Here is a 19645-nt window from a genome sequence, read left to right as displayed (position 1 = left end):
TCAGTGCCCTCACTGAGGGACCCAAACCATCCGGTGATAAGTGCTCAACCTTACTCCATGGAAGTCAAATTTCCAGGCTTCCAAGAAGGTTATCTGTTCCGAACGGCCCGATCTGGGTAAGATTTCTTGACCTCCCTCCTAAGTATTAGGAACCCGATATTCTCACATCCATTACAATAAAGTTGGGCCACCCCTTTTGGGTTGATGACACTACCATGCCTATGGCGAGAAGCCAGTATGCATGTATGTGCATTGACTTGGACCTTTTTGATTAAGCAGCTCAAGCATTGACAATAGGAATTTGAGAAGGCTATGAGATTTCAAACTCAAGATCTATGATTTTTATGCAAGCTTAGTAGAGATGATCATTAGGCTCGACCCGCTCGATTTTAATTGGGCTAAGCTCGGCCCGAAACTAATTCGGGCATGGCCCAACCCGAGCTCGAGATGGTAGTGGGCAGCATGGGCTAAACTTTTACCCACCCAGCCCGGCCAGGAAACCCGACCCACTATTCTCATCTATGGCATGACCTATATTGTATGCATATTTCTATAATTTTTTTAGTTCCACATTGAATATTTAGTAAACTATATATCAATATATAAATATGTTTCAATGAAAGATAACTAAAATATCTTCATATAAGCCCATTAAACTTGACCCAATAAAATATAATAATTTTTATATTTAACTCATTACGTTAGATCCATTATACCCAACCCAAGCCTAATACCTAATGGGCTAGTGGGCACTAACATGCTAGAATATTCTGGCCCGGCCCAAGTGATTGGTGGGTCAGGTCGTAAACAAATATTTTAAGTTTAGTTGGCCTAAAAAGCCCGACCCGAACTCGGCGCGGCCTGCCCGATAATCACCTCTAAAGCTTAGCACATAGGATTTCACAAAATTTGCTCTCATTAACATATTAACTCGTTACTTACTCTAAAACCTTAAGCCATTAAATTAGTATATTCTACATTTAATATTCTAATATTGACACTAGCGAGGATTCAACTAGTGTGAGGTGAGAGAGAGCATTATTAAGCGTGACTAAGAGACAGTTAGGACTCGCAACCCTAATGGGGCCGGGCTGGGCTAGTGGCATGACCCCTAATTCCGTCCTTATCCACCAGATCCATTCATAAGGCTCCATGCCCATCCCATAAAACTTTGTTTATTCCACCTCCCCTGTATTCAAGTGCCGAATAAACCACCCCTTATTCCCTCTTCTCTATTCTTCTTATCGGAGCGCGTATAACTATACCACCGTCCGGCTTTCTTTCTTGCTCCCTCCTCAGTCCTCCCACACACTTTCCTTTCCCCGCCTTCTGCAATTGCTCTAGAAAAAGAGGGCTCCTTCTACTGGTACTCGATCTCGAATTTATTAGGTTTTTTCATTCACATTAGTTTTCCTTGAGATGGATTTTTCTTATCTTTCCTTCTACTGGTTGATTTCCCCTCGTTTCAGTTCTTCTTTCTTGAAGTTTCCGAGTTTTTTTTTTAAAGAAAAAAAAAAAAAACCTTGCGGTAGATTCGTCACTGGAAACGGTTGGTATGAAGTGGAGTTGATGGGGTTCCAGTTTATTTTCGCATCATTTTTTTTAAATCTTTGATTCTATCACATTATCAGCTCATTTGGTTTAGTTGCCAGTCATATATGTGCATGCATTTCTAAATCTATATGTTTATGTAGCTAATCCACCTTTGCTAATTGCAATCTTGTTCTTTATTTCATAGATTTTGTGCATCCTTGCCCCCATTTTATGTCTGTGTGCTGTTTAATTTGTCAGCTCCAAATGTGACAAGATCTTAGTTTGATCGTGTTTTTATTTTTGCCAAACTCACAGGTACTTGATTCCAGCATCAGAGTAACTTAAATCCTACTTTCGGAGGACATAATTTAGAGATACAATCTAGAAACATGATGAGGCAGTCATCTAGTAGGAACCAGAGGGCCAGAAGCCAGAGGGTGAAGAATGTTCTTCAGATGTGCATATTGGCTGCTGTCTTCCTCTGGCTTCTTTACCAGTTGAAACACTCTTACGATAAGCAGCAATCATTGGTCGAGAAGAGTTCTTCAATTATGAATAACATAGATGAGATCCCACAGGGCCTCATAAAATTAGGCCGGAAGGACTTGCCGCATCGTGAGGAGACCAGCTCTCTTAACAAGGAAGACGAGAACGATGAAATTGAAGAAGGTCAAGAAGAGAAAGAGCGAGATGTGAGAGGAGTGATCGAGGATGAAGAAAGTGTAGCAGGCAGAGATGATGAGATTGGCGAGCAAGATCAGGAAAGAGGCAACGAGGAAGATGAACAACAGAGGGCTGATGAGGAGGCTGATGATGAAGATGATAAGGATACTGAAGAAGCTGAAGAAGCCGGACTGGATGGGCTAGACCATGAGGAGGATTCTCATTTGGAAAATGAAGTAAGCGCTGTGCTTAGAGAGAAACTTGATGTCGAATCTGACAACAACGAGGCAGATGAGGAGTTGAAAAGCTCAGAGGAGGGAGATGAGAAAGATGATAAAGATGATACAGATGATAGTGAAGGCAATGCTGCTGATGCTGGTCTAGTAGGATCCCAGAATACAACTACTTTGGATAAAAGAGAATTAGTGGCTGGATTGAATAAAACGGAGGGTTCTACTAATGACAACAAAGGGTTGCAGATTAACTCTACCACAGCAACTGTATCTGGCAACTTGTTGGCCACTAACAATTCAGAAACAGAAACATCTATGGTGCATCAGGAAACAGCTAATATCGTGCTGCTCCAAAATCAAAACATTACGACCGACTCAACCCAGGAACAGAACACCAACATCCAGATGGAAGCACATGAGGAAGATCAGTCCAACTCGGAAGATCACTCCATTGTAAATCTAGCCGATGAAGATTCTGCTGCACATAAGATGGTTGCCGGTTCTCTTGTTGATTTGTCTACCTTGCCTGAGACTCAACATGAACTTATTAGAAATGTTGACGATGAAGTAGCAGAACAACGATAATTTCTCAAGGTGGAGATGTTTCTACATATCAAGGGAAAGAAAGATGATCTTGTCCAGTTTGTCAGTGAAAGAACAAATTTTAATCCTAATAGTAGCAAGGCACTTGTTAGGAATATTTGTTTTTGTTGGTTTCAATGGCCTTTATTCTCAACGTTATGGTCATGAGTAAGACATGAGTACTTAAAGTAAGAGTCTTACTTTGTAAATCATCGCAATGGATTATCATATTCCCTAGTTTTTCGAAGCATTGATGTGCTATTTACATCTTTACAGACTACTAAAATACTTGATTATAAAGTCTTTGGTGTCAGCCTCTACTCAATCAGGAATACTTTTTTTTTTGAGATAAAATCAGGAATACTCACTGCTATGTCAACATGTTACTTAATTTTTGGTTTCCATAGTGATTTTTAACTACAAGTAGATCTGGAGAGACAGAGATGGTTGGCATCCTTGATAGGGATGACATTATCAAGTTTCAGTTATGTTTACTTCTCCTCACTGCCTCAAAGTCCAAGTAGTATTTAAGTTTGCTTCTCCAAGTTTCTGCCATGAGCATTATTCTCAGAGATCAACATCTTCAGGTGAGTTATAGATGAGATTATGCTTGAAAGTGATTATGGCTCTTAAGAATCCATCACCCAATGTTGAGCTGCATATATCTACAGGTTTACATTATCTAGCCCTTTGAGATGTGGTGCACTTGAAGGCCTGTGTACAAGAATTACCGTGCCATCAAGTACTACCAAACTGACTTTTTAATCAGGATTTCCTGAGTAGAAAAACCACTTTCTGAAAATGAATTCATTATTTAAAGAAATTGCTGAAGATGATAGTCATAATATATAGCCAATCCACAGAAAGCATGCTTGATTCAGAGCTAATATGACATGATCCGATCATATAGGGTTTAGTCGACTTAGTTAGTTAGATTTATTTATAATTTTTAATTCTAAATAAAATAGATATAAGCATGATACGACGAATTGGATCCGACCCGCTATAATTCTGCTTCTATAAATAAAAAATGTCATGGATTAATTATTATCGTGGAATAATTATTGAGTTTAGCCAATTTTATTATATCTTTTATTTATTATTATAGTTATTAGATCGTCATTATTTTTATAAGAATATATCTTAACTATAAAAACCTACCAAGTTTTTAAATCCTAGTTATTATTTTTCTCCATAAGCCACCTACCTTATGACCATCTACCACCACCATTGGCTGTCCGCCATCCTCCGACATCCGCCACAATATCGGATAACTACTAATCTATTCAATTCTAACATTTCTCCACTATCACGATTATATCTTTTCATCCCGATCTTGGATTTACGTAAAATTAAAGTCTATAAATCTCTAACTCATGAGACTACCACTCATAAAAATACCTTAACTTTTTACAATCGGTTTGAGATATGGTTCGTATCACAAGTTGGGAGGCATAGATTTCAGATGGATAAACATTATATAGAGAGAAAAAATCGCATTGAAATCACGGTTTATTTGCCATGAGAAACAGATCAGAACTAAAATTGAGCTGCTTCAATCAAGTTTCAGTAATCTTAATTGGTTTGGACAGTAAATTTTCAATACATGCCAAATACTTAATGCTCTGAATGCTTCGTCTCAGAAAGACCATCCGAATCTGGATACCACATTCCAAAGAGATTACTAGATTAATCCAATGTTTTACCACAAAATATGTAAAACTTTAGAATCATAGTATCTCAACCAAAAAGTCCATGAATGATCCAACTCAACTGCCGAATATCTCATGCATAGGCAGACAGAGGTTACAGCTTCAAATCTCTTAAAATTATTATAGTTGATATTTGATGAATTTTTCACCAAAAAGCTACGCTATTATCCTTAAACCTATTGATTGATAAGTTTTCTCCGTGTCATAAATGGAATGAATGAAATGACTCACTAATGCAGTTTAGCACCTAAGTTCCATATGATAATAAACTAAACAAATAAAAAAAATAGACTTGAAAGAAGCAATCGCATAGATAAGAATGGACTGAAGCTCTGTTCCCCTTCCCTGGAAGCTCCTGTTGAGATCTTAACATTTAAAAAACTCTTGTTTCACCCATCATTTGCTTGAAATACAAAGGCATCATGAAAACATATAACTCCAGTGGATAAAACAGCTTGTTATAGGTTAAACATAGGAGCTAGCACTTGGACATATAACTTAACCCTCTTAAGGAATTAAGTGGGCTTACAAATAAGTCAAACTACGGCCATAACGATTAAAGCAAGTGCATACATGTGCAATCTATTTACATTTTTTCAAGTTATGCTTACGGGCGCTCAAACTCATGATCTCCTATCATAAATTGGAAGAAAACAATAGAAGACCTCACTCTCTTCAACTACTTATCCAAAAGCTCAAACAAGTTGTACTTCACTTCTTCTCCTTGTGATTATGGATTAAGTATCATGTTCCCACACTTGCATTTCCACCCCAATGGCTTGTAATTGGAGTAGTGCTCACCATCATCATCATCATCATCCGTAGAGGTGATTGTTGCAAAGAATTGGCTAACTCTTTTCTTCTCCTGTGGGACAACAGGCACCTGCACTGCCTTACAGTGCCCACATGAGATGCACCTCCCTTCACATCTTGGTGGCCTTGACCCAATCAAAGCTCTCATCTTCTCTTCTCTGTCAAGCTTCCAGGTAAATTCTGAGAATGCTTGAGTTGTGTGGAGGATTAAGAGAAGGAGCATTGAGAGAAGCAGATGGATAATTTTATGAGATTTGATGCAGTTGGAAACATGAGCCATTTGGTAGAGATGGAGTTGGAGATTGAATAGGATGTGTGGGTATTTATCCTACCCCTGGCTAAATTATTGGATGCATTGATAGCCATTGTTAAAGTGAGTGCAAAGAGAGAGCAAGCTCCAGAAGGACAGCAGATTTGGGCAGTGCTTACTTACAAGAGGAGTAAGAAATTGAACCAGAAAATCTCAAAAGGCACATAATGAAATCAGCATCATTGGGTCATGAGCCCCGTGATCTCCAACAAGAGATTTGAAGGCTAATTTGGTTCTTGACAGACGAGTCTTTCAGTAGGCTGACTCACCCAATAGTGGATAAAGGAAGTTAGAATAAACATGGATATAATCCTCCCAGCTTAGGATTTTATTAATGGCCAACCAAATAGGACCAAAAGATTCTTTTGAGGAGAGAAAGAAAAGAAAGTTTAAAAAAAAAAAAAACGAATCATATGGATAGAAATGAAACCCTTACTTTGATAACTCTATAAAGATGGAGAGAATTAAGTTGGAAGAGGTCAGATCTCGTGGCCAAAGGTAGCTAAAGGCCAAGAAGAACTCAGCGAAGAAGGGGGAGTGTCAGGTGGTGAGATTCTTCCCATAAACAGACATGAAACCACAGCTGTGCCCTTGCCACTTTAATATGTCTGTCAACTTTTACCACATATTTACTGCCCCTCACTTTTTATCTCTGTTTGCTTGTCAGATGTGAGAGGGGAAAGCAAGTTCTATTCTCGTGATGGTGCAGGGGTTCTAAGTGTTATATAATCACACAAACCTGATGTTCTTAATCATATGCTTGAAAAGAAAAATATAAGATCATATGCAATCGAAGTCGTCGAATACATGTAATCAATGAGTTGGTTTACATCCAACTGTGCATCTAGACCAACTCGCACAAGTGATACAAAGTAAATTATTTTTTTATCAAAAGTATAAGAGGATATAATATATTTAATCCTTAATAAGATTTTTAATCTAAAAGTTAATCATCATAGATTAATTTCATTAAGTACTACTTAATATGCAGCATATTATGGCATCGAGTGCATCAAAAGGTGAGTGTCTATGTCTCACTTCCCTAGGATTTCTTATACTAGCAGGTTTAACAACTGAACCGCTCATGCTATTGTCGGTCTAGCCATTGAAAAATGCATCAAAAGGCATCAAGATTTAAGCACAAGCTGAGAAAAGAACAATATCAAGAATTACAACAAGTTCTACCATGTATCTCTTCTAACACCAATCTTGCAAAATCAATAAACCACTACAGGGACAAGACCCTCCAAAAGTACTCAAATCTTCTAGGTTTCAGTGAATAGAACAGAATAAGATGTCAACCTAACACTATAAGATATGAAGCAATATACTACCGAATCATAGATGGCATTACTAATTTCTTAGCACAATAGAAATTAACAAGGGTAATTGCCATATATAAACATACATCATGGGCCAAACCGAAACATGGGATCACCCATGAACTGGCCATCCATGTAGAGAGCAGCAGCAGCAGCAGTAGCATTTGATGGATGGAAGCCATCCATCATGACGAATTGCATGTCCTCCGATGGCTTCCAATGGCGTTTCCTTTGGTTTATGAACCAGTTGTTGATCTGCTTCTGATCAAGGCCAGTCGATTCAGCCAAGGCCACCTTCTCTGTTTCCTGCTTAATTGTAAAAATTTGATGTGTTAATCCAACTACTTAATGCAATTTTACATGGGCAAAGAATTTAGATACAATGAGGATGGAGTTTAATTGGAAGTCTAGCTGATCCCCGTTAGGTTTAACTTAAGCAAAGCGAAAAAGTCTAAGCTATAAGGTAACGAACTAATAATATATTTTATGCTTTAGCACACACTTGGTTGTGTAGGATCATTGAGAAACAAATTCTCTAAGGAAACATAGATTTAATCTTTTAAATTATAGGATAATTTCTATAATATTAATATGTCATGCTACTGATATTTTGGCTATCAAACATTAACCCTAAGATATGTATTTAACTCTATAAACAAAATTACTGAAATATTCATAAGACTATTTCTAGCCTAATCATGAATTTACTAAACTATAATTATGAGACTGTAGACTAATTATAAGTTCGACAGAGAGGCTAAATCTTTATGATATATAAGTTGAATAACGTGATTAACTCTCTTAAGAAATGGATTACAATAGACTCAAATTATGTGTATATAATGCTTGAGTGAGAAATATATAAATACTAACCTCAACATCCATTATGGATTGATAGTATATTAGAAGTTAATCTAGTGCCGCTAATAAAATATTCTTGTTTTATTTTGTTTTATTGATTTGTTTTAAAATGAGAGTTTTGTTGGAGATAAGTTGGTTTAAGTTTGCCTATATGTTCTATAAAAGTTATATACAAATAAAGGGGTTGGAGTACAAAAACCTAAAAGATAGAGAGTAAAACCAAAAAAGAATTAAATATACAATTTTTAAATTGTTTTGGGATTTTTATATAATTGTCACTAGAATTAATTTAAATTTCATAATTCTCATTATATAAAATATTATAATTGTCATTGAAATCTCTCGACTTTTATCAATTGCAATTATAATTAATTTGGAAGGAATATCCACATATATGTGGCAGTTAAAGTTAACAAATACACGTCAATAATTAAAATACTTAAATTTCTCCTCATACTCAGCCCTAGCTCTTCTGGAGCTTAGTGCAAGAGCTTTCTCCCCCTTCTTGAAAAGGGGCTTTTTCCCTCTAGGCTTTCTTCTCCTCCCCCATCCTAGCCCAAGTGGCTAAGAGAAGGGAGAGGTTTTCTCCCCTCCCTTTTTTCACCTCTTTTTATCATCTTTTTTTTCTTTTCTCTTCTTTCCCCTCTTTTGCTTCTTTTCGATCCTCTACGTCTCTACCCCTTCTCGTCTTGCACTCTTCTTTCGATCCTTCTCTCTAGCCACTCTTCTTTTCATGCCAATGCCCCTTCTCGTCTTGCACTGTCCTTCTCTCTAGCCACTCTTCTTTTCATGCCAACGCTCTCTCTCTTCCCCTCATATCTTACCTCCTCCCTCAATTGCCTTCATAGTTCACTATCCCCTTCTTCGACGAGCACACTGTGCCCTTCTCTTTCCTTCACCCTCTACAACCACTCACACCGCTAGGGGATTTAGCATTGGTGGTGTTGTTGCCTTCCTTGGTGTCAAGCTATTCTTTGTCACTGCTCTAGTCAACCCTTTTAGAACTGGCACCTCATCGAACCCCTCAGAGTCCTAGTGATGCTTGGCCGATGTATTTGTGTTGGCTCAGGTCTTGTCCTTGGCCAAAGTCAAGTTGTTTAGTGTTGCACGGTTTAGGCTTGGCTAGGCATGTCCCATGCCATTGTGTGTTGTCTTTGTTAGGGCTTTAGCTTTTGTAGGTTATAGCTACAATGCTTCGTGATACCTTCTTGATTAGGGAAGCTAATGCTAGCCTGTAAAGTTTCGGTGATTTGAGTGTTTTATCATTTTGAATCTATTTGCTCTTTGAGCTTGATGCTTGTTTTTCTTGTAGTGTTTTAAATTAATATCTCTCATTTTTCTTTGTGTATAAAATTTGACTAAATGTAATAAAACTATTTGCCTATGGGCTTTGCATTAAAAAAAATGATCAAAATAGTACAGTACTCCTCTGTAAAATTTAGGATGTGAAATATTTATCAATAATATTTTTTAATGATATTTTTGAAAGAGACGTCCAATAATTTGGATGGAAATTATGGTATTTAAAAAAAAATAGCGGCAATTATGATGTGAAACAAGAGAAAGATGCATGCAAGAAGTTGGGAGAAGCTTTAATTCATACCGAGGGATATGGCCATTTATAGTGAAGCTCCCACCACTTAAGAAGCTTTGCTCGGGCATCCTTGGGAAGCTTTCCTTTCTTCTTCTTCTTAGAGAGCTCTTGCCTAAGGCTGCTCAGGTATCCACTGTACTTCTTCAGGAGGTGGTGTTTCAGCTCTTTGTCCTCCGCCCGGGGATCGATCTCCGGGAGTGCGGGCTCCCGGACACTGCCATCTTGCTCCTCTTCCGACGAACCTACACCTTCGACCTTCTCATCTGCATACTCAACAAGGAATTGGTGGCCATGTTATAGAACAAACAAGAACTAATTAAGCTCTTTTCTTTCTTCTCTTGGGTTAAATGTCTAGATCCTACACTGTCTAAAATCTTCCGAATGTCTCTTTTGTCTCTTTCTAGTTGCTTGTTTAGTTATTTTCTGTTGAAAAAATGTTACGTGGCTGTCATGTGATCAATTCTAATCGCTGAGAGGACTACAGTTTAAAGAAGGAAAAAAAAAATAGAGAGAGAAGTTAAAGAATAAAATGATCCCTGTAAAGATTTATATCTACAAAGACAAGAGAATAAGGAATATTAAATAGAAGATCAAAATGCCACAAAAAGTAATGAAAACAACAATAGTTTAGGGCGTCTAGTTGTAATTCAAGAGCAATGTGTTTAGACCTCATATTTGAACCGTATGTTGGCTTCCTCTATCCACAGTTGTGGCAATCAAAATTTTGAAAAATAGAGAAACCTTGGAGATATTAAACATAGAGATAATCCACCAATTGCTTGATGAAGATTATTTTGTTAAGACATGAGATATATTGTTAGTCTCTTACCTATCAACTCGATCTTTAATTTGAAATCAATTATCTAGAGGTCCAAAATTCAAGTACCGTCGATTTGTCGTCGATTGGTTATATATTTAACATACGACCAGGACTACTCAACAATAAAACCGAATCTTGTAGATCTGGATGACTAAAAGATATCATGCATATTTTAGTACAATTATTGATACTTCTAACGTGGATTGGATTTTAAATACTCTCTCAACTAAAAGCCAATGTTAACATTTTATCAATCATCTACTTCATCAAACTTAATTGATTTACAAATGTCTGAAAGAATATTTCTACAAGGTTCTTCATGCACCATTAAGCTGAATAATTAGCCACCCTCTTCAAATGCTTCATACTCTTAATACCCTAATACCCATAATATAATTATATATTATGCTTTAATTGAAGACCCAACAATTAAGAGAGCATATTTCACATATTTCAACTGGACATTTACTTGGAAAATTATGTATGTATCTATGTATGTATGTGTGTGGTGTACATCTTCTACATGAGTACTCTACACTATGGCTCCTTAAGCTAATTAATGGGTTCAAATCCTAACAAAATAGTACTACACCAGTGACATATGTAGCTGGAATTGTTGGTGCGGGTGAAGTGGAACTGATTAAAATAGGATTCCATGCGTTTACATATTCTCATTATAAAGTACATTTAGAGAGAGAAATAGAATAATTATATATATATTTATATATATATACCATCGTGAGATTAATAAAAAGGCAGCGAATTATTCTACAACACCCTCGAGGGAGGATTCTCCTTGGAACCCTAAAGATGGCTCTTGTCACTTCTCCAGACAATCCATCTATTCAAAAAAGAAGCTTTAAAAGGAGGAGATGAACGAGAGGTCCTGACTTGTGAGTTAGTTTATTATTATTATTATATATATATATATGTATATTAGAAGCCAATGCAAAAAGATGGTAGAGATCAATCACTGCTCTCCTTCCTTTTCTTTATTCCTTTCTTTCTTTCAGATGATGCACACAAGTACTTTGCTTACTTTTTTTCTTTAAAAAAAATTATATGTACTTTCTTTATTGCACTACTGTTTTGAGAGTAAAGTTTTGGAACCCTAACACCTTTGATCCCGAAAAAGAAATTAATGAGAAGGCAGTAGGATCATATATAGTACAATAGATACCTGAGGTTATAAGCAAGCGAGAGGAAGAGGCAGCACTAGTGAGAGAGTTGAGTTGGGCTTCCACCTTCTTGAGGAAGTCCATGGCCTCTTCCATTGGCTTCTTTAGCTCTTCTTGGTATTTCACCAGCATATCGCAGTATGCTTCCTATGATACACTATACTATATTATAATTCAACCCAAAGAATTAAAAGTACTAGAAATATGGTATACCATGAACTGGTCTAGCTCTGAGTCATTTGAAGCCTCATGTACTCGACTGCTACTTGACGGCTCCTCTACTTGTTCTTGAGCAATGGTGGAAAGATGGGACACCACTTCAGGTGGAGCTCCTACCTATATATATATATATATATATACATATGATAAGTGCTTAGTTTATTGGTAGAAATTATATATATTAGATATATAGATCACGATATAGAAAGAGAGGAAGAGAGTAATGGGAATTGAGAAAGGTGAGACCTTTTGGCAATCTATGTAGGCTTTGAGAAGGGTGGAGTACTTGGGGTGTGACATGATCTTGGTCTTGATAGACTCCACTTCTCCTGTGAGTGGAAATTGAGAAGCTCCAAATATTTGTGGTGGTGCAACAACCATAGGTGGTACTGGAGTGGATGAGGGGAGGTAAAAGAAAGAACTCCTTGAGTTGCTGCTGCTACCACCACCACCACCACCACCTAGATGGGAGAACTCCATCTCTTTATCTTTAACAACAGTAGCAAATCCAAAAGAAATTAAAAAAAAAGAAAAAAAGAAAAGGAAAGGTTGGAAATTTAGGAGGAGGAGGTGGAGCACCGAGAATGATTGTACTAGGGATGAGAATTGGAGGAGAGGAAGAAGAAAGAAGAAGATGATCATATAGAATCTCAAGTAGACTCAAGACCTAAGAAGGAGGAGTCTGGTGGCTTTCTTTTCCCATGTCAAATCGAGTAGATAGGAGATGGGCAGCACTGGAGCTGTTTGTTACTCACCAAACCAAAACCTTTTTACCAGAAGTCTATGTAATTTAAACTCTCTCTTTTTTAAAAGATTTAAAAAAAAAAAACCCAAAGATCAGTAGAAACCAATGGAGTGATGAGGAGTTGCACTTTGTTCTTTGACTTTTTCAGTGCCAGAAGAATGGGAAATTTTCAAATAACATTCTGTATTTTCTCTATCATTAACAATTATAAAACCCAACACATTCCCTAGTGTTATTTTGATTACTAAAATAACTTTAGAATTTCTGATCTAGACCTACATAAACTAAACCCTTTCTAAGCCATATCCTACCTTAGCCGCATTCCACCTTCCACCAAATCAAAATTTTCATTTTAAATCTAATCAACCGATACTAACTTACCGAGTTATGATTACAAGCCCTTAGATGAAAGAAGAAAAATATAATTTCGATCTTTTAGAAGTTGTTTTTAGTATTCATTGGTTGATACTCTTGTGCTTGAAAATAGTTAGATTAAATTAACTTACAATATTAGATAAAAAAATAAGAGAAGAAAATTATAAAATCTTCAAAAACAAAGTGCGAAACGGAATATATAAATATATAAGGTGTTATTTAAAGTAATAAACTATTAACAGGTGTTGAGGTTATATTCGCTCCTGGATCCATTATTCCCTGGGAGGGTTGTCGTTCGACGAAAGTCCTCAATGAGATGACTGAGCCCAAAGTGAATTGTAAGTGGTTGGTTGTTGCAAGGGTTAGATATATCCCACTCAAAGAATATGGAGAGAGCTACCTATGGATGAGCAGTGCAAAGGTATAGATATAGTAATTGATCAAAATTTAGTCATTTTATTGCCCATCTTGTAATTTGGATTTGGGATGAGAAGCCTTTTTTCTTATCCGACAATTTTAAGTGGGTCACTTTCTCTTTTATACAAGATTAATATATGTATGTTATATATATATATATATATATATATATCTTTTTGCTTAATAAAATTTTGCTCCATTGAACTCCCCCCTCAGACGTAGTTAGTAGCTATTATGAAATTACCTTTCTATCATTTTACATGTAGAAGAAAGATATCTAGTTCCTGACTGAATATTTGATAATTAAAATTTCCAAAACTACCATTATATGAGGTAATGGGATTTTTCACTCCTATTCATCTCTTGCCATCTTCTCCCTCTCATTCTTTCTTGACCCAATTGAGTAAATTATCTAACATAGACACCAAAAGTTCTTAAGGTTTTAAGAACATTAAAAAAGACTTTGGAATGTTAAAATCAGATTGGGAGTGAATTTTTTTGGGGTGCAATTTGATGGTCTTCCTTTAATATATAAAATGAGTTCCTAGATCATACTTCATGATTGGTGCCCATCCACTCCCTTATTTAAAAGAGAACTAGAGCTCATGTAGCATGGACAAAGTTAATTAAATGTGATAATCAATAGGATTAATTAAAATACTAATAACCATTAGTCAACATAAGAATCTAAAGCTGTCGACTCACACTTTTTGACTTCATGGTTGTTTGTAGGGCAACCATTGAATTGGTCACACGCCATTCTTTTCCTAATCATTCATCATTAGAAAGGATATATATGAGAACTCCCAGTGACCAAATTCTAGTGAGTAGTGACCCTTGATGTAAACTAACAAGCCTTTAATTAATGGGGTAGTATGATCTCATTAACAGTGTACGAGAATCATAACAAGTAGCCCTCAAGAGTCTATATTACTTTAAGCACAAGCAGTGTCCCATGTCAAGCTTACGGCACGTAGCAACTTAGGAGAAATAAATAAAATCACATCAAGTGATCAAACTCTAGTTAATTAGTTTGTAGCCTTTTTCTTTCATAGCCTAAAAGATGCTTAGGAGGCAAACATTTGTGATTATTATAAGGAAGTAAGACTTTGCCCCCCCATTGTTTAGTTTTCAAGCTAATTGAGCGAGAAGGATTGTTTGCCTTAACAACCATCACCGGAGGCTAATAAGATAATGCTTAGGTAGCTAAAGGGGCTCATGATGTACGAGTGTATTGATATTTTAATCTCAATTTATATACTTATAGACCAAGCAGTTCTTGGAAGGCTCAATGTTATAGTGATCTTGGTAAGCTATAAGCTTTAATTTCGTTATTAAAAATATATTTTACGTATTAATATAATAATAATATATTAAAAAGGTTAACAAAAAGCTAGGTTAATTGCACTATATTACCGCATAGTTTGGCTCAGGTTTATAAAACTAATAATCTAGTTTCAACTAAAGCACTTAACTTTTCTATAATTTTGACTAAAATATAATTATTATTGCTTTTATCATATTTGATCAAAATTAGATATCGTGAAGATTCTTGTTAGAGATAAAATTATAGAGGATTAGATAAATTTTCTAAACGCATTTAAAATAATGCTGATCGAATGTAAATGCATGACAAAAAGATACATCTATTCAATATACTTATTATATATTTATCATATAAAAATTAAATTATTTTATTTTATATATATTGAAAAGCTTATCTAATCTTTTACTATCGATATCTGATTTAACCAAATATGATTTAAAAAAAAAAACTGTTACTGTTGCACTTTATCAAAGATCAAAGGGGGTTAAAGTGTAATTTTATCCAACAAGTTACCAAAAACGTGGGGGTGTTATTTGAAAATTTCTATTAAAAAGGGGAAAAGACATGTGAAGTTTCTGAAAATAGAGCAGTCCGACAGCGAGTCCAGAGAGCGCGCGATTCGCGCGGGTTCTGTTTCTTGGTCAGTCGCCAATCAACACAAACCTCTCTCTCTCTCTCTCTCTCTCTCTCTCGTCTCAGGCGCACTTCCACCCACTCGATGGAAAGGGAAGCATATGACATATAAGAATACCAAAGTGTGGGGTAAATAAAATAAATTACAAGGACCAAAAAGAGTATATATGTATATATATATATATATATATATATATATATATCCTGGGCTTTGGAAATTAATGGACCCACCAATGTCACCTCTGCTGCCTCGTGTGGCCCCCACTTGATTGACTAGGTTTTGGAAGTAATGATAATGGTACATGCATGGATATTAGTGGGTCTGGGACTCTGGCTCTGGGTGTGGGTGTGGGTGTGTCACTTATTATTTATCTACGGTTAATAATAAACCAAACTTGTTAAGGTGAAAAAACGAAGAAGCTAATCTAACAAACGAGATAATTAACAACTAATTATATCAAACCGACTACGTATGATAAAGTAAGTGTGTTAGTAGAAGTGCTCATGGGCCGGCCTGGGCCAACTTTGGGCCGAGGCCTGGCTAGCATTGAGCTCGCTCCAAGACTCTCTATTGGACTGGGCCAGGAATTGAAAAATTAGGTTGGATTAGGGTTTGTAATAAATGTCTCTCATCCCTAACAAAGGGACAAGGCAAGGTTCAAGACCGTGTTTCAAACGCCTAACCTCTTCCTCCGTCCTCATTGTCATTGTCCTTATAGTCCTGGTCGTGGTCGTCACCCCCAAAGTTTATTCCAAAAAATGAAGTCGGCAATGGCGTGGAAAATGAATTCAAGGTTCGGCACATTGTTCATACTTCCAAGTGCGTCAGAGATTAATTACCATCTATTCTCCATTAAATCCAAACATTTATTCATTGCTGTTGTCATTGCTGACGAAAAGGAGAGGATCCAGCATTTTTTTGATCCAATTGAATGACCTGTCCATACAAGTAATGGATGTGGATCCCATCACCATAGTTGACATCTATATATATATATATATATATATATTGATAGATTTCAACTGCTCTTTTCTAGATCTCTAGATATAAATTGAGCATTGGAGAGCTTAAACTGGGAGGCAATAAGAGAAGAAGAAGAAGAAGAAGAAGAAGAAGAAGAAGAGCATCATGTGCTACGAGGTGAAGTGTCGGACTTGTGCCAAGAGCTCCTGGGCCGGGTGCGGCCGCCACGTGGCGTCTGTATACCAGCAGATCCCGGAGGGGCAACACTGTCAATGCAAGAATTGGCCCGGCGTGCCGACGGCGGCGGCCGGGGCTTCCGCCAAAGCCGACGGCGGGACGGCCGGAACCGGTTCGGAGCCTAGCACATGTACAATACTTTGAGAGGTTCTAGCCACCCATCGTTGGACATTTGGCTCTAAATTTTATGTTTGTTGCTTGATTTGGAGTGGTAATTGTGTGTCGATTTGTATCTGTTAATTAATTCCCTTTCCTCAATGCGATAATCCTTTTAAAATTGACAAATGATTTAATATTAACTATTAATTTCTTAAACAATACTAAATAAAATCAACCGAAATTATCAGTTATATGAACCAAGAGTATTAATCACTCTTTTAACTAAAATCATACGGATAAATTAGTTATACTTTATTTATCTCTCTTAATTATTTATTTTTTAATTAAAAAAAATAAAAATTATAAGAATAAGCAACAAGAAAATACTCTAGTCTAAAATATCTTAAATACTTCTTATTTTCTCAACAAATAAAAATTATTTTTAATAACTAATTGGTTAGTTTGGATAAGATTTAAGAATAGGAATATTATCCAAGCAAATTAGAGATCACTGGGCCTAATAAAATTGGGCTTTTCTGAGGCCCGTTAAGGAATACATACCTATGATCGTTCAGAAGTCCAATAAGGGAGGCCCATTAAGCTATTAGACCTGTCTACTGGCCCATCATCTTCACTCTTCTCCCACAGAATTGAATCAAAAACAATCCTGACCATTGTATAAAAATTATATAAAAAAATAAATAAATGGTCGGATTAGAAAATATAAGGCTTGAATCTTATTTGCAAATTTTTCCTTAGAAATATTATATTAAGATTAGTTTTAACCCTTTTGAACTATAGTTAGTCTCCGTAGGGAAATCTAACATTAATTAAAAAGAAAAAGAGGGGTTGAAATAAATCAACTTTTTCTAATTTCTAGGACGTCATGGATAGCTCCAAGATCAATTGGTTCTCGACACGTTGACGTTGAAGTTGTAGTGGCTGGTCAAATCGTGATGTATGATGGAAATTTATCTATTTGGATTTGATACGATAAAAAAAATAAATAATAATTGCAGTAGGATCTTCCAAGCTCTCGTCAATTTCTATATTGATATAATATATATTGATCTCTAAATTATGAAAAATTATCTTACCTTTTCTATCGTGCTAATAAAGTTTTATTCTCGAAGATGTATAAAGGTTCTAAAATTAATCACGTAATAAATCACTTGGTTATAATCTTCCTAATGGAAGACCCTCTCAAAACTCAGGGTGTTGTTATTCAAAGTAAATACATCTAAGACTAATTAATCTTTCACTCTATGAGCCTTGACTTCATCAATCACTGCTTACCAACTTTAATTGCTCCTCTAATTTCCTATCTCTAAACTAATTTGATCATGCTTACATGCGCAAATCTTTTCTTCACCTAACGCAACGTTGCAGTCCATCACCACATCTCTTATTAACTTAATTACCTTCATAATTTAATAAACTTAACATATCTAAAGTGGCCATACTCTTCTCTTGTTCGTTATGGAAGACCACAAACCCTACGCTTAAATTTGATAATCAAATTTAAGGGGTTTCTTAGGATTCTCCATAGACTTTGGAATTTGGGACTCTTGGACCCAAGCAATGGGTCTAGGTATTACAAGCAAGCATATGGTGGGTGTAAATAAATAGGAGTCTCCCAACTTCATGTTCTTGAATTAAATAGGATTAGATAGATATATATCAACAAAGACTATTGGATTAAGATTCTATGCATTAACACATTGATCACACGAATTTAATAGCTCCAATCACATGTATTTGAATTCTAGGATTATCGCTCGGAGTGCAAATTAAGGTGACAATTGCCTCGGGTTTGAATAAAATTATATTTATGTCTAACATAAATGAGAGCCATTAGCCCATAACTTTGTCCATGGGAACTATATGTATTATAAATTAATTCTTAAAAAATGTGATACCCTTTCACATTGGCGTCAATTTTGGTTGCCAATGGAAAGAAGAATGGCAAACTTTATATGTTGCATCTTATATGACCATGTTACTTGCTATAGTTGCCTAGTCTTCTTGTTATATATTTTAAATATTACCACTTGGTTAACTTTTTAATTTTAGTAATTAAAAATTGATACGAGGGTTTACTGAAGGAAAAGGAAAAGAAAAAGAACTTGCATAGAGGAATCTTTAACCTTAAGTATGACCAAATGTTCTATATCAAAGCTAGGGTGATTAATTTACAAGATTCAATTGAGTTAAAAGGAGGAGATTATGATCACTTGTCAAAATATCTTTGCATTTATATTTGAGCTTTCAGATGTAGGAAAAGTAAACCTTGTAGTCCTCCATAGTTCCACAAATAGTTTAATTCAAGTAGATTTATAGTCTAAATACGTACGATTTGTGGTTCACCTGCTCCATTAACTGGAAAGAGATAGTCTTCGCTATATGACTTCTGGAAAATAAAATACTTAACCATCAATCATATAACTATTGATCATGTATATTTATATTACATACTTTTCTCCCCTCAAATCCTCATTCCGAATGGAAAGATTTAATTATTTTGACTGTTCTTGGAATTTTTTTTTTTTCCTATCAAGAACTTGTTATAATTTATAAAAAATTTATTCTTATAAGCTAATTAAAAAGCTAGAGAAAATGGCTAAACTCTCTCTATCTCCTAATTACATAGCTGTGACAGTGTTCACATAAAATTTCTACTATGAGTCACTCATATGCCTAGGGTGAAGATTTAAACCCATGAGCTCAATTATGCTAGATTAACAATAGTTTTCATCCAATTATTCCTGAATATTTTTTCTAAGAAAGTACGATATACATTATTACTTCATTAACGAACAACTAATTATCTAATATTATATATGACTAGAGTTTTTTTTTTCTTCTTTATTTCTAGATAAGTGTGGCATGAATGCACAGTAGAATGCATAGTTTTTTTGTTATCTGTCGTCTATCGACGTGCAGTATTAAGAGTCGCATAAATATTAAATCATGAACTACTGGTTAGCATCAAAATAACTTGAAAACTA

General features: G+C 35.7%; 2 protein-coding genes and 1 long non-coding RNA gene across 5 annotated transcripts; 2 read left to right on the top strand and 1 right to left on the bottom strand.

The window, feature by feature from the left end:
• Positions 1-1159: 1159 nt before the first annotated feature.
• LOC140796929 (uncharacterized) lies at positions 1160-3258 on the top strand. 2 transcript variants are annotated; one of them, XM_073150146.1, is made up of 2 exons: positions 1160-1366; positions 1849-3258. In XM_073150146.1, exon 2 carries the CDS (start codon positions 1923-1925, stop codon positions 3012-3014), a length of 1092 nt encoding a protein of 363 aa, XP_073006247.1. In that variant the 5' UTR covers positions 1160-1366; positions 1849-1922; the 3' UTR covers positions 3015-3258. The 2 variants fall into 2 exon arrangements, with proteins under 2 accessions (XP_073006247.1, XP_073006248.1); XM_073150147.1 differs by lacking the exon at positions 1160-1366 and adding an exon at positions 1439-1448.
• A 3721-nt stretch (positions 3259-6979) lies between these two features.
• On the bottom strand, positions 6980-12601 carry LOC140796928 (homeobox protein rough sheath 1-like). 2 transcript variants are annotated; one of them, XM_073150144.1, is made up of 5 exons: positions 12087-12601; positions 11835-11957; positions 11624-11768; positions 9633-9886; positions 6980-7474 (listed from the first exon to the last, which is right to left on the bottom strand). In XM_073150144.1, the coding sequence occupies exons 1-5, from the start codon at positions 12480-12482 to the stop codon at positions 7256-7258; spliced, it is 1137 nt and encodes a 378-aa protein (XP_073006245.1). In that variant the 5' UTR covers positions 12483-12601; the 3' UTR covers positions 6980-7255. The 2 variants fall into 2 exon arrangements, with proteins under 2 accessions (XP_073006245.1, XP_073006246.1); XM_073150145.1 differs by having other exon boundaries at positions 11624-11778; positions 12087-12541.
• Positions 12602-16072: 3471 nt separating this feature from the next.
• LOC140796704 (uncharacterized) lies at positions 16073-16815 on the top strand. Its single transcript, XR_012110508.1, has 2 exons — positions 16073-16286; positions 16375-16815. It is a non-coding gene; the product is annotated as an uncharacterized lncRNA (long non-coding RNA).
• Positions 16816-19645: the final 2830 nt, after the last annotated feature.

Source organism: Typha latifolia, chromosome 10 (assembly GCF_019914945.1).
Source record: "Typha latifolia isolate L0001 chromosome 10, TyphaL0001v2, whole genome shotgun sequence".
In the NCBI taxonomy this organism is placed as follows: Eukaryota; Viridiplantae; Streptophyta; class Magnoliopsida; order Poales; family Typhaceae; genus Typha; species Typha latifolia.
This window is presented reverse-complemented; position numbering and strand designations above follow the sequence as displayed.